At 45.2% G+C, this 14,725-nt stretch overlaps 1 protein-coding gene across 3 annotated transcripts in view; it reads left to right on the forward strand.

Annotated features, from left to right (window-relative positions):
• The window catches only part of CDYL (chromodomain Y like), a 134,042-nt gene extending 127,567 nt beyond the window's left edge, over positions 1–6,475 (forward strand). For 2 of the 3 annotated variants that reach the window (XM_029053993.2, XM_029053994.2), the window contains exons 7-8: positions 3,588–3,731; positions 4,786–6,475. In XM_029053993.2, coding sequence (XP_028909826.1) covers positions 3,588–3,731; positions 4,786–4,944 — 303 coding nt within the window. In that variant the 3' untranslated portion in view covers positions 4,945–6,475. The remainder of the gene's footprint in view (positions 1–3,587; positions 3,732–4,785) is intronic. The other variant, XM_029053995.2, reaches the window with a different exon arrangement.
• The last annotated feature ends 8,250 nt before the right edge of the window (positions 6,476–14,725 follow it).

A 14,725-nucleotide genomic window follows, 5' to 3' on the forward strand; every position in this document is an offset into this window, starting at 1 on the left:
AACTAACAGGTAGCAACAAACTTTGAGTCAAAGCAATAGCTATGACTTCTTTTCACTAGGATGGACTATTAAGGGTTTCTCTAAAAGATAGTAATGATAATAATTTTGGTATTTGTTAGGCATTCATTCATTCAATAGTATTTATTGAGCGCTTACTATGTGCAGAGCACTGTACTAAGCGCTTGGAATGTACAGATCGGTAACAGATAGAGACAGTCCCTGCCCTTTGACGGGCTTACAGTCTAATCGGGGGAGACGGACGGACAAGAACAATGGCAATAAATAGGATATAGGGGTTAGTCCTTTACACCTCCCTTCTCCATTATTACAATATTCGAACCTCTTTTGGTCCCAATAGAATGCAGCTGTGTAATACTCAGAAGAAACGAATGATGCGTGCAACCAATCGGAAGCCCTAAAGATTATAGCACTCACTCTCCGTTCCATATCTTTTTAGCACTCACATATGTCTTCTCATGTATTGTGCACCTCTCCCCACGACCCACCCACTGGTTTCCGGCGGGACCATGATGGGCAGGAATTAATTAGAGGGCACAAGTGACACTACAAAAACCATCAGCGCTTGAATCAGTTTCTTGAAACTCGTTCTGGGATCCACTGACATCGTGTCTGGATCTAGACTTGTCTGGAACTTTCAGAGGGAGATTCCAACCTCGTATCCTCAATGCCGTCTGGTTATGAATCACTAATAATGATTAAGAATTTAATTTTAAGAATTTAAAAATAATTTAAGATTGAAGAATAATAAAAGGTATTTTATGTCCATAGTTTAATTGCGTTAATGACCATCTCCCCCTATAGATTGTAAGCTCACTGTGGGTAGGCAGGTGTGTCTACCTGGGAGAAGCAGCGTTGCTCAGTGGAAAGAGCCCGGGCTTCGGAGTCAGAGGTCATGGGTTCGAATCCCGGCTCTTCCACTTGTCAGCTGTGTGACTGTGGGCACTTACTCTGTGCCAAGCACTGTACAAAGCGCTAGGGTAGATGCAAGCTAACCAGGTCCCACGTGGGGTTCAAAGTCCAAGTAGGAGGGAGAAGAGGTACTGAATCCCCAATTTGCAGGCGAGGGAAAAGAGGCACAGAGAAGTTAATTGACTTGCCCAAGGTCACATAGCAGGTAAATGGCAGAGCCAGGATTAGAACCCAGGTCTTCTGACTCCCAGGCCCGTGCTCTTTACACTAGGCTACATCACTTCTCTGGTACTCTTACTTTGTCCAGCAAATGTTCTCGTGACAGACTAAGCCCTGGATCCTGAAACCTAAAGTTTGGCATTTGCGAGATGAGACCTGAAGAAAGAAAATCCTTCCTCTCCTTTCCATGGCACCCCACTCCAAATCCCAGAAGTTTTTTTGTCAGATAGTTTTGTAGAGCTGTTTATGCCTTTATTCAAAGTTAATCTAATTGACTTACACCTAATGAATCAGACTCATGATAAAAACACACCTTGATGGGCAGGGAACAGGTTTACCAACTCTGCTGTACCGTACTCTCCTGAGCCCTGTACTAAATGCTCTGCACACAGTAAGTGCTCAAAAAATACGATTGATTGATGCTTGAGAAGTATTTGGGGCCTTGCGTGGAAATTTTTTCCTCTTTGAAAAGATTTATGTACCCAGGGTCCACGTTTGACCCCTGAGAGGATCAAGAAAGTTCCAACATACATGTTTCTGGGGCAGTAAGTATGCTATGCCAGCAAGAGAAAAGTGTGAGATTCTGGTTGCAGAAGATACTTTGTCAGTTTAAAGTGTCCTGGTTATTGCTTCTCAGATATAGGAATCCAAACCTTGAAAGTTTAAAATCCCTTAGGAAATGAGTGGTTATGGTCAACTATTAAGACAGGCTTCAGAAAAAGTTTTCTCTCCAGAAAGCTAGGAAGCAGAGATATATGTGTATTGTGAAGGCTGTAAATCCAATTTCATATGGGTATTTTCTGAATTATCACAAGATGACCAAGAACAATTAAATCAATTAATGATAATGATAATAGCATTTGTTAAGCACTAAATGCCTGTTAAGCACTAGAAGCACTGTTCTAAGTACTGAGGTAGATACAAGTTAACACAGTCCTTGTCCCACACGGGGCTCACAGTCCAAGTAGGAGGGAGAATGGGCATCGAATCTCCATTTTGCAGGTGAGGGAACTGAGGCCTAGAGAAGCAAAGTGACTTACCCAAGGTCACACAGCAGACAAGTGGTGGAGCCGGGATTAGAACCCAGGTCCTCTGTCTCCCAGGCCCGGGCTCTTTCCACTAGGCCAAGCTGTATGCTTATGCTTATTTTTCCTCCATGTGGTCTGCTTTGATTCCGTCTGGTCAGTGAATTCAAAGGGTAGCTATACACCTGTTGATTTTGCCTTAGGGAAAAATCCTCATCCCTTACCGTGAGTGAGCTGAGGTCTCCTCAGAAGCTAGATTTAACTATTAGAGGCTGCCCAGAGTCTCCCATAGCAGCATATGAATGGAAATACATCCAAAATGGATTTTTGGTTTAATGACAACTAACAGTTTAAATTTTTAACTCAATTCAAACTCCAGAGGGGCAGCATGGCCTAAGACAGGACAGGACTCGGGGTCAGAAGACAGGGGTTCTAGTCACAGCTCCGCCACTTGCCTGCCGTGTAAGCTTGGGCAGGTCGCTTTGCTTCTCTGGGCCTCAGTTCCCCCACCTGTAAGACAGGAATAGAATACCCATTCTCCCTCCCTCTCAAGTTAACCCCCGTGTGGGATGGGATCTAGGTCTGATCTGATGAACTTTTCTCTACCCCAGAGCTTGCTCATCACGTTCCCTTGCGCTCTGCGGGAACCATCAATAATAATAATAATAATGTTGGTATTTGTTAAGCGCTTACTATGTGCAGAGCACTGTTCTAAGCGCTGGGGTAAACACAGGGGAATCAGGTTGTCCCACGTGGGGCTCACAGTCTTAATCCCCATTTTACAGATGAGGGAACTGAGGCACAGAGAAGTTAAGTGACTTGCCCACAGTCACACAGCTGACAAGTGGCAGAGCTGGAATTCGAACTCATGAGCCCTGACTCCAAAGCCCGTGCTCTTTCCACTGTGCCACGCTGCTTCTCAAGCACTTGCTGGGTTAAGGTGCCCAAACCTGGGCCACTTGGAGGAAAAGCAGCCACTCTTCCCCACCACCACACACTTTCTCATGATTTTCAAAATGAGCAAATAATGGTCAGGGTCATTTCCCTCAAGGGGCAGTTTAAAAGTCAGTGGATCCAAAGTATCTCAGATTAACTAACTGCCTTTTGAAAGGAGTGAGATTTCTAATGGTTTCTTCTTGATTTTCTTTGAGATCAAAAAGAAAACTGTGCCATTGCCTGCGGCAGTCAGAAACTGTTGGATGTAGTTTTGTTTTGTTCTTGGTACAGAGATCCCAGTACAGCACATCTGGATTAAATACTTCAGCAGCCCCACTGGGGCAGGCATTTCTCAAACCATGTTTAGTTTGGGGGTTGGGGTGTTCTAAGATGTTCAGCTCCTCTCCCTCCCCCCTCCCCGCTCCCACTCCTTCACCCATTACATTTCATATCAGAAATAACTCTTCTTTCCCTTAGGCAAATGAAATGTGGTTCAGTGGAAGGAAGTTGACCGCACAGGAGGCTTGTGCCAAAGGATTGGTCTCCCAAGTGTTTTGGCCGGGGACATTCACACAGGAAGTAATGGTTCGAATTAAGGAACTTGCCACATGTAATTCAGTTGTAAGTTTCATTTGTTTCTTGCGTATAACCTTGATTCTTTTAGACGTGTGCAGCACCGTGCCTCCAGAAAGCTCACGGTGACCTACGAAGAACTTTTAGATAGAGAACATTTCCTACTCCTACAATATAAGGAGAGGAGGGAGAAGTGTAAGGACGGTCAAAGGGAAACCAGGGAAGGGAGGAAAAAAGGTTTCTTAGATGACTTCCACAGCTTTCTGCAAAACAGTATTTGACTTGGATGCTAAAATCAAACTCCCATCTCCGTAATGCTTCTCAAATCCAGGGAAAGGTTACTGACCCTCCAGTGAAAGGCTGTAAAACTAGTTCTTCACACCTCACACTGTGGTCTTTATCAAAAAGACACTCAAAGGCTATATAACATACTGTGCTCTAGGTTAAAGAGTAACAAATGAAGATTAAAAGAAAAGCTTAAAATTTCCATCTAAAGCTGAGTATTCTGAAAATCTCGGGAGTCTATTTTGAAAAGGAAAACGCTGTTAACTCTCACTGAGCCGGGGCTATTAGAGGGGGAGCGGGAAAATGCAGTGGAGGGGGGGACGCCGCCCCAGAACCCACCCTGTTAACAAACTCCCAGAGAGCCACCGTTGTCACGTGAAAGAGGGGTGAGGGCACTCTGGCATGGACGGTCTTCCAAGCGGAAAATCCACTTGCTGATAATGCAAGGTTGACTGTAGAACTTGGCATCAAAATGGAAGGGGAGAAAAGACAGTTGTTTCAGTTTGATCCTGAATTCCCTCCAGGTTAATACGAGGACCAGCTTGCCTTTGCTGAGATCCTCGAAGCACTCGAGAAACTCTCAGTAATTTTCAACAGTGCTTTGGTGAAAAATGGGAACAAGTGGAAGAATTCTAAAAATTCCTCCTCCGACTCAACAGCTAACATTGAAAATCAGGAGCTTCAAAGTCCTAGCATCTCAGAACAACCCAGACTACTGATACCATGCTTTAAAAGAAAAACAAACCTAATTTAAAAGAAACCACTACCATGTCCAGTACACATTCTAACACTGAACCGATTTTCTTGTTTGGCATAGGTTCTTGAAGAATCCAAAGGTCTGGTGCGCAATGTCATGAAGATGGACTTAGAGCAAGCAAACGAGAGAGAGTGTGAAGTGTTAAAGAAAATCTGGGGCTCTGCTCAAGGAATGGACTCCATTTTAAAATACTTGCAGAGAAAAATTGATGAATTCTAATTGGCTGTGATGCTCGTAAATTGACACTGGAATTGAATTTAATGGATATCTATGGCTCAAAGATACCCTAATCCATTTTGAAACCCTGAAACAGGTTTACCTATAGCTGAAAAAGCTTGGAAATAGGACACTGGAAAAATCCAAGCTGTGTACCATTGAGGAGCTTTTAAAAGTACTGTATCTTAAGGAGAAAAAAAATTACCAGATCTCCTTTGTCCCAACATAATTCTTTTATATCGAATAATCGTACACACACGAAGTAAAAATATAACAATGAGCACCAGACAGCTTTTGAAGCTCTAGTTTTATTGTCTTTGGCTAGTACTGTATAAAGAAGAAAAGCATTGAACTGTGTTTGTTGTTTTCTGGGTAGCAGGAAAGTCTGGAATAATGTTTGTTCTTTCTCTATACATTTTCTTCTAGAATACAGAATTTAAACGGGTATTAGCCAAACTTTTCACCGCCCCAACAAGTCAGTAAAGATCTGAGGCTTTGCGTTTTGTCTCAGAGAAGGTGCAAATACCTCAAATAATAGAATATTCTAAATGAAAAATAAGCATCTTTAATAGGAGATGCCCTTATAAGTGAAAAGCCGAATGATACACATATCCTAAAAACAGAATGTGTGCTCAGGATTTATGCTAAGTAAACATCCGGCTCCCTTTAAAAAAAAAAAAAAAAGTCCAATTCTTACCCAGTTAGCATGAAGAAACCACTGTCTCTCTAGAAGAAAGCTTGTTTTGCAGTATTAGTGAATCACTGAATATCTTATGTAAGAATATCTAAGTTATAAGTTAGTCTTAGTGGATTTTAAAATAGTTTTCCTGACTTTTAAAAAATAACTACATAAGTGCTTCTTGTTGCTGGGTGAGAATACTACTTTATATACAGTTTTGTTTTCCTTTTGCAGATATAATTAATGTATTACACCAAAAATTGCATTTTATGTTCATCCGTGTAATTTCTAGGTTCACTTAGAATATATTTTTATTTAATAAGTTAAATTCTCTTGGCACACTATTAAATACGGAAACTTCTTTCAAAAAAAAGGACTACCTTATATTAGACATTTACTGTTCTTTGTCTTTGCTTTATATGTCTACACCATGGACTTTATACAGCATGGTGTACAAGAGTGCCCTGTGTAAATAGACATATTTTGCATTCCTTTCAGGAGTGTTACTGATTCCTGACTACAGGTGCCTGTAATTACTTGGGCATCTGGGCTTGCAATCTGAATGAATGTATGAAGAATGAAATAAAATCAAACCTTATTTTTGTACAGTTTTGAAGTTTATACTTGGAACTGACCACCTCCCTCCCCTCCCCCCCTTCCCGGCAGAGAGCTGTACAGTGTGTAAATCTGCCTTTACCTTGGATTGGTACAGTATTTTTGCATCTGTGGGACCTACTTTTTTGTTCAGTAGTTGAACTATATATAAACTGTACAATCTGTAAAGTTTTTATAGAATAAATATTCAGCTGTGAAAACTGGTTAAAATAAAACTAATATTTCTTAACACATTCTAAATGTTTCTCTGCTACAGTCCTCTCTTTTGAGGCCTCGCTTCAGTTCCCTCTGCCAAGAACGTCCTGTCTGTCACCTGTGTACTGTATAGAGCCTTCTAATTACTCTTGGGGAGCTGGGTTTAAAAGAAGCGGTGAGGTTCCATCTTAATTTTTAAAAAAAAGTCAGGTGAGCAGTCTGAAAAATTCAAAGATGCCCATAAAGAACAGCAAAGAGCGACCACCAACGGAAGAGAGTTAGTATTTGCCTGCCAGAGGGGTCTATACTGCTGGCTTCGTTCTAAGAGGTACTGATGGGATCGCGGTATGGACTTCCGTCTGTCGGCGGTACGCCTGCTATTCCCTCTTTGTCTTTCCCCCGTGCTCCCGATTTTACAGGTTAGTGAGATGCAGTGAAGATATCATTGAAGAATGATGACCGTGATGTAAACTTCAAATTGAAAGAGAGTAGACCACCTTCGTTAGTACTTACTGAGCACTTACTGCATGCAGAGGGCTGTACTAGCGCTTGAGCGAGTACAGTACAACAGAGTTGGTAGACACGTTCCCTGCCCGCAACGAGCTTACGGTCTAGAGCACACAACCCAAGTGATCCTTAGGAAAAAAGGCCAGTTGGGATCTCCGTTCTAGAGCAACACATGAACCTCGATCCTGAGACTTACCGGTAAGGAGGAAGTGGAGAAGCAGGGTTGCCTAGTGGATAGAGCACGGGCCTGCGAGTCGGAAGGTCCTGGGCTCTAATCCTGACTCCGCCGCTTGTCTGATGTATGACTGTGGGTGAGTCACTTCACTTCTGGGCTTCAGTTACCTCATCTGTAAAATGGGGATTAAGACTGTGAGCCCCATGTGGGGCATGGACGGGGGTCCAACCGGATCAGCTTCTATCTACTCCAGCGCTTAGTACAGTGCGTGGCGCAAAGTAAGTGCTTACCAAATGCCATTTAAAAAAAAGAAAATTGGTTGTGGGGGTTTGCTCGGTGCAACTGGCGTTCTCCCTGCCAGTTCTGTTGCGCACTGGCATACGGAATGCAGCGGGAGGGTAGGCATGGTGGGCTGGAGCTTATCGCCAAGTGCCTGCGACTACTCACGGAACGACAGGTAGGTGGTCGGATTTGCATCCGTAAGTACTGCCGGGAGTCTCTTACGCATGCACTCCTCGCCGTATAAGTGCAGACTTTTGGGAATCTTCTTTCTACTAAAAGCCAAAATTCGGGGTGACTCAAAAGCCATTTCCAAGTCCAGAAGTACACCCTATCCAGTAGCGTTTTGACTGCCAGAGAAAGGAACAGTTAATCTACTTCCTTCTCGGAATGGGTGGTTTGGGGTTTTTTTTCATTCATTCATTCAATTGTATTTATTGAGCACTTACTGTATGCAAAGCACTGTATTAAGCGCTTGGAAGAGTACAATAAAATAAGACACATTCCCTCCCCACAATGAGCTTACAGTCTACGGGGGAGACAGACATTAATATGAATAAATAAATACCACTCTACTGTACTCTCCCAAGCGTCCTGTGAACACGGCGTTCAATAAATACCATCGACGGAAGGAATGGATTCTTGCTCACCCAGGTTGTTTGATGTTGCTCCGACCCTCCAGAGTCGGTTCTTGTACCGCCGACCCCGTAGTCCACTCTTGAAGCCCGCAGGGCTACTTTGTTTCATCCTTCCTGCCTCCCATGCAGGATGTCCCAATCAAAAAAAAAAAAAAATGGAAAAATGAAAAAACATTCCTCTTACCCTCTTTCTTGCCCTTCTAGCAATTTATTTAGGATGGCACAGGGAATATGAAAAGCATATGAAGGCTAACAGGATACACAGCCCCAGAGATCAGGAACTTGCCTGTGCAATGTCTTAATAAGAAACATAGTGGTTTCTCTCATGTAAAATTAAGCTTCTGTTCTGAAGTGTTACATTTTAAAGACTGACCTCCAACCCATAATGCCTTGTTACTTGACTCTCATTACTTGTCAATAGCAAAGGGAGAATGAAAATGTTTCTTCATATCTCCTGCATTCAATTAACCAACCAATTTAGGAATCCAGGAGAATCTTACTCAACAATTTAGAGAGAAAAACATTACTGAAACAACTGGGGAATAGTTAAGTTTGCTTCTATGTAGACGTGAGTCGAAAATATCCAGTTACAATAAAACCTCTAATAACGAAGCCAACTGTAGGGAATTTTGTTTTGGGAATTCTTTGTACACTGGCTTTTAAACGATGTTGAATTGATTTCCGGGACCAATGAAGAGCTTGTTTGTGTAAAATGATGCATATGTTTATCTCTGTCGCTAGTTGCGTATTCCAGTAGCCAAGCCAGGTCCCAGGCAGGGGTGACTCCCCCGACTCCTAAGGAGCTCCAGCTCCCTCCAGGGACGACCAACCATAGCGAGTACCTGGAAGTGGTGTCCCTCTAGCCCACTGGGCTGGAGATATTTGGGCCTCACCTCCAGATTGTCCTGTCCCCACGGGGCCTTGCACAGGGGAGTTCCTTCTGCCCACCTGGAGGAGGAAAGTGAGCTAACTCCCCAAGGAATTTCCTCTTGAGCCAGGGGGATAGAAGTTTAAAAAAGTGTCCCCTGTAACCGTCGGTCCATAGCCGGGATGGAGTGTCCTGCTCGGCCTAGGTTAGAACCCCATTAGGGCCCAGCTCCGGGCCCAAGTGACCAGAGAGGCCAGAGGAGCGGGGAGAAAAGTCTTCCCTCTCCGGTAGCAGCCCTGGCGCCACTAATTGCTGCTGTCCCAAAGTTGGGAGTTTTTGACCCCAGCTAGGAGGTATTTGTGGCCATACCAACATCTCCCCCCCCCCCCCCCCCCCCCTTCCTCTGGCTCCCTCAGCCCAGAGAAGGCCCAAGAGCTGAAGATGCTCTCTCCCCCTCCCCCCTTTCTGCCACTCCCTCTCTGCTTCTCCTCCTCTTTCTGCACCTCCACCCTCACAACCCCCCTTGTCCCACTCCCTGAAGGAATCCCATCCTGTCCCTACCTTGAGTGTCCAAAATCCTGGTCCCCGCGTGTGGGAGCTTAAGAACTATTAAATAATAATAATGTTGGTATTTGTTAAGCGCTTACTATGTGCAGAGCACTGTTCTAAGCGCTAGGGTAGACACAGGGGAATCAGGTTGTCCCACATGGGGCTCACAGTCTTAATCCCCATTTTACAGATGAGGTAACTGAGGCACAGAGAAGTTAAGTGACTTGCCCACAGTCACACAGCTGACAAGTGGCAGAGCCTGGATTCGAACTCATGACCTCTGACTCCAAAGCCCGTGCTCTTTCCACTGAGCCATGCTGCTTCTCCCCATCATTCGAAGACATTCCCAAAGAGGGGAGTTTTACTAGAGAAGTGTTTTGCGAGCACGGGGTCAAGAGAGGTGGCGGAGCCTGTTGCTGTACAACTCCTGTTTATAATAATTATGGTACTTGTCAAGGGCTTACTGTGTGCCAAGCACTGTTCTAAGCACTGGAGTGGATACAAGTTAATCAGGTTGGACACAGTCCCCGTTCCGCATGGGACTCCCACACTCTTAATCCCCGTTTTACAGATGAGCTACCTGAGGCCCAGGGAAGTTAAGTGACTTGCCCAAGGTCACACAGCAGACACGTGGTGGAGCAGGGATTAGAAGTCAGGTCCTTCTGACTCCCAGGCCGTGCTCTCTCCACTAAGCCATGCTGGCTTTTGGGTGGCAGCAAGAGCAAATTGAAGACCGTGGAAAGCCTGCTTCCTCCAACCTTCGACCACTCCGCTCTCCTTTCTAAGCCTCGAAGCTCCTTGTGGGCAGGAAATAGGTCTTTCTACTGTATTGTTAAAAACAATAATAATAACTCATATATAAGCACTTGCTATGTGTCAATTGCTGTACTAAGGGCTGGAGCTTTTACAAGTTAATCAGGCCCCACACGGAGCTCACAGTCTAAGGAGGGAGAACAGATATTGCTCTCTCCCAAGCACCTAACACAGTGCTCGGCACGCAGTAAGTGCTCAACAAATACCACGGATTGGCGGTGAGAGTGGAGGGTTGAAGGCGGACCACGAGAGCCCAAAGAGGGATGTTTTGGAACACTACAGATTTAGAGGCAAATACTTGAATTAAAGCCGCAAGGAAATGCACTTGTGAAACTTGAAGCCCACCTTTCACCAGCAGTTCAGTAACTGCTGCTCGTTGGCGGCAGTTTGTGTTCGATAATCCAAATGTAGCAATGAGGTTAAGATTGAGGCTTTGAAACTTTAAAATTCTGCCCAAATAAGGCAGCTCAGGCTGAACCGGAAAGTTAGATTCCGGTAGCAGTTGTGAGAAGGTTTTTGTTCCGATCAATTTTGCAGACAGAGTCTCGGAAAAACAGTAGTTGTAGAGTCAGCAAAGAAGGGAACTCGAGTTTCCTTCCTACGGACTCACTTTTAAGGGGGAAGCGAACAGTTGTCTTCTCTTCGCCCTCTTGCCCAAAGTGAAAGGGTTTGGGAAAAGCAGGGATTCCAGATGGTCCCGCATTGCCTTCTCCACAGCCCTAGCCCTTTCCCGAGATTCCCTAGGGAAGCCTTCGGGAGGACTCTCCCATACCTGGCCAACACTCTTCAGGGATTTCAACCATTTGTTTGTCTTCCTTCTCTCCCTTAATAGCTTCACCTCATCCCCTCCCTCCCGGCCCCACCCTCCGCCTTACATTTATTTCTCACTTCCAATCCCAGCGTCCACAGACTGAGAAGCAGTGCAGTCTAGTGGAAAAAGCCGGAGCCTGGGTTGTAAATCCAGCTCTGCCGCTTGCCTGCCCTGGGCAAGTCCCTTAACTTCTCCATGTCTCAGTTTCCTCATCTGAAAAATGGAGAATTGATACCCATTCTTCCTCCACCTTATGTTGTGAGCCCCGGGTGGGACAGGGGTTGTGTCTGACCTGATTATCATGTATCCACCCCAGCGCTTAGTACAGTGCTTGGCACATAGAAACACTTAGCAAATACCACAACTCTCATATAAGGCGCCTAAGGAGTTAGGGCCTAGCTTCAACTCACCTTACTGCCTCCCTCCCTGGTCCAAGGGCCAAGCCCTGCCTTGATGCCTTCCTCACCGTCAGTCGCACTCCTGACCCCGCTCGTAAACTGTCCTCCCGACAACAGGGTTGGGCCTACCGGACTCTGCCTTCCCGGAGCATCCGGACGTCTGTGTCGAGAGCCAGCCCCTCAGCGTGACTCTGCCTTGGTCTGAAGGTTGGGACCACCAGAACGTGCATCTCAGAGGTAAGTTCCACCAGGCCATTATGATCTCGGGGAAATGGAAATAATCATTTTCAAAATACAAACAGGCATGTTGAACAGTTATAACACAACAAGGGTGGCTGCTAATAATAAACTTAGTACTTCCTAGGGGCTTACTATGTGCCAAGCACCTGCAGTGCAATACAGTGCAATCGAGTTCAACACAGTTGCCATCCCACAGGGGGCTCACAGTCTCAGAGGGAGGAAGAACAAGGATTTTATCCCCATTTTACAGATGAAGGAACTGAGGCACAGAGCAGTCAAGTGACTCTTCCAAGGTCACAAAGCAGAGGAGTGGCGGAAGAGGGATTAGCACCCAGGTCCCCTGACTCCCAGGCCTGTGCCCTGCCATGCTGCTTCTCTGCTGGATGACCTTGGACCTTGGACAAGTCACTTCTCTGTCCCTCATTTTACCTATCTGCAAAATGGGGATTAAAACAGTGAGCCTCATGTGGGACATGGACTATGTCCAACCTGACCAATTTCTATATACTCCAGCGCTTAGTACAATGCCTGGCATATAGTAAGCACTTAACCTTATTCATAACAATAACAATGATCAAAATAATAATGAATCTGTTCAGGGAACAGAAGGCTCAATGGGAAATGCTTGTGAGCTCGTTGTGGATAGGGAATGTCACTGTTTATTGTTAAATTATACTTTCCTAAGCGCTTAGTACAGTGCTCTGCACACAGTAAGCGCTCAATAAATATGACAATGAATGAATGAATGAAATACCCAGAAATGAAAGTGACATGGACTACCAGTATCATACTGTTCAGAAAGAGCCTGAGCAGATTTGATGGAGGGTGGGGGAGAGTGAATGATCCCTGGCTGCTCCAGCGGTAGGCAAATAATTTAGTAGCTGGTGAAACCACCAGGGAAAATAGTTTTAATTCCCAGCACAAAATGCTATTTCATTTGATCGCATTTATTGAGTGCAGAGCACTGTACTAAGCACTTAGAAAGTACAGTACAGCAATAGAGACATTCCTTGCCCACACGGGCTTACAGTCTTGAGGAGGGAGGCAGACATCAAAACAAGTAAACAGGCATCAATATAAATAGAATTATGGATTCCCCGCCCCTAGTAAGCTTACAGTGTTGTACTTTCCAAGTACCCTGCAAACAGTAAGAGCTCAATAAATGCCTTTGACTGATTCATCATGAGCCCTGCCCATAGCTGAATTTGCACTTCGCAGCTGTTTCTGCCTTTGTTTTCTCTTCATTCCTGTCTTCCCTGCCCCTCTTTCTAGGATCTGCGCCCCTCCTCTTCCTCCTCCCAACTCTGTCTCCCCCAAAACATTCTTTTTTTTTTTTTGCTACAGACTGACTGCAGACTAAAAGCTTTCACTGTCTTATTTCTACCCAGACGCTTTTGGTATCCTGACTTGAAGGAGTCCAAACCCTTCCAAACACGTATTTGCTTTTTTTAAAGGGAAAGGGGCTTGTTTCTGGTGGTCTCTTTCTAACAGTCTACTTTGAACGAGTGCTGTGAAAGGGGGCTTTAATAAATGCCCCCTTCTTTACAAGAATGAGCCAATCAGTGGCATTTATTGAGCACTTACTGTGTGTAAAACACTGCACCAAACACTTGGGAAAGAACAATATACAGTACAGTTGGTAGACACAATCCCTGCCCACAAGGAGCTTAAAGCCTACAGGGGAAGACAGACATTAAAATAAATTACAGAGTGGGGAAATATAGTCTAAGGATATGCTCGTAAGGGCCGTGGTGCCGGGATGAGTTATCAAAGTGGTTAAGGAGTTCATAGCCGAGTGCATGGTCAACACAGAGTTGAGGGCGGATGGGGAGATGAGGCTTAGTCGGGAAAGGCCTCTTGGAGGAGAAGTGATTTTCAGAGGGTTTCGAAGGTGGGGAAGAGAACTGAATCCAAACAAAGTTGATCTCCGGTTCACAAAGTAAACACTGCCTGTGCTTGGCAGCTTGTCTCTTCATTTCCAGCTGGGAAATGGGGCCAAAGTTAGTCTTGGACCTGCACAACAGAATCTGCTTTGTATCACCCTGACCAGAGGAATGATGACGATGATCGTATTTGCTAAGCTCTGTGTTTCAAGCACTGTTCTAAGCTCTAGGTCTTGTCTGGGTCTTACGCCGTTGAGTCATTTCTAACCCACAACGACCCCACAGACACATCTCTCCCAGAACGCCCCACCTCCACCTGCAATCGTTCTGGTAAAAATATGGAAGTGGCTTACCATTGCAGCCTTCCGCGCGGTAACCTCGATTCCTCGCCCTCGACTCTCTCCCATGCTGCTGCTGCCCAGCTCGGGTGAGTTTTGACTTGTAGCAGATCGCCTTCCATTCGCTAGGAAGGGAATGGACATACCTCTCTGTTTGATTCTCCCTCCCGTAGCCAACACTGGTAGAGTACTGGAAACTCTCCAGGTGCCATCCTGAGGGGGGAAGCTTCGGTTAGACGCAAGTTAATCAGAAAGGACACAGTCCCCATCCCAGCTGGGGCTCGCAGTTTAAGTAGGAGGGAGAAAAGGTATTGAATCCCCCATTTTACGGATGGGGAGGCTGAATTATAGACAAGTAAAATGACTTGCCCCAAGTCATCCAGCAGTTAACTGGCAGAGCCGGAATTAGAACCCAGGTCCTCTGATTCCCAGGCCCGTGCTCTTTCCACAAGACCACTGTTTCTCTGGCTCACACGTACAAAACCCAAACACCCAAGACAACTAGGACTGGGTGAACCGACAATAATTTTTGGTATTTGTAAAGTACTTACTAGGTGCCAGGCACTGTACCGAACCCTGGGGTCTATACCATATAAGCTGACTGGACACAGTCCTTGATTCACATGGCACTCACAGTCTAAGAAGGAGGGAGAACAGGTATTTAATCCCCATTTTACAGATGAGGAAACTGAGGCATAAAGAAATGAAGTGACTTGCCCAAGGTCACACACAGCAAGTAAGTGGTGGAGCCAGGATTGGAAACCCAGTCCTCTGACTCCCATGCCTGTGCTCTTTC

This window comes from Ornithorhynchus anatinus, chromosome X3 (assembly GCF_004115215.2).
Source record: "Ornithorhynchus anatinus isolate Pmale09 chromosome X3, mOrnAna1.pri.v4, whole genome shotgun sequence".
NCBI classification, from domain to species: Eukaryota; Metazoa; Chordata; class Mammalia; order Monotremata; family Ornithorhynchidae; genus Ornithorhynchus; species Ornithorhynchus anatinus.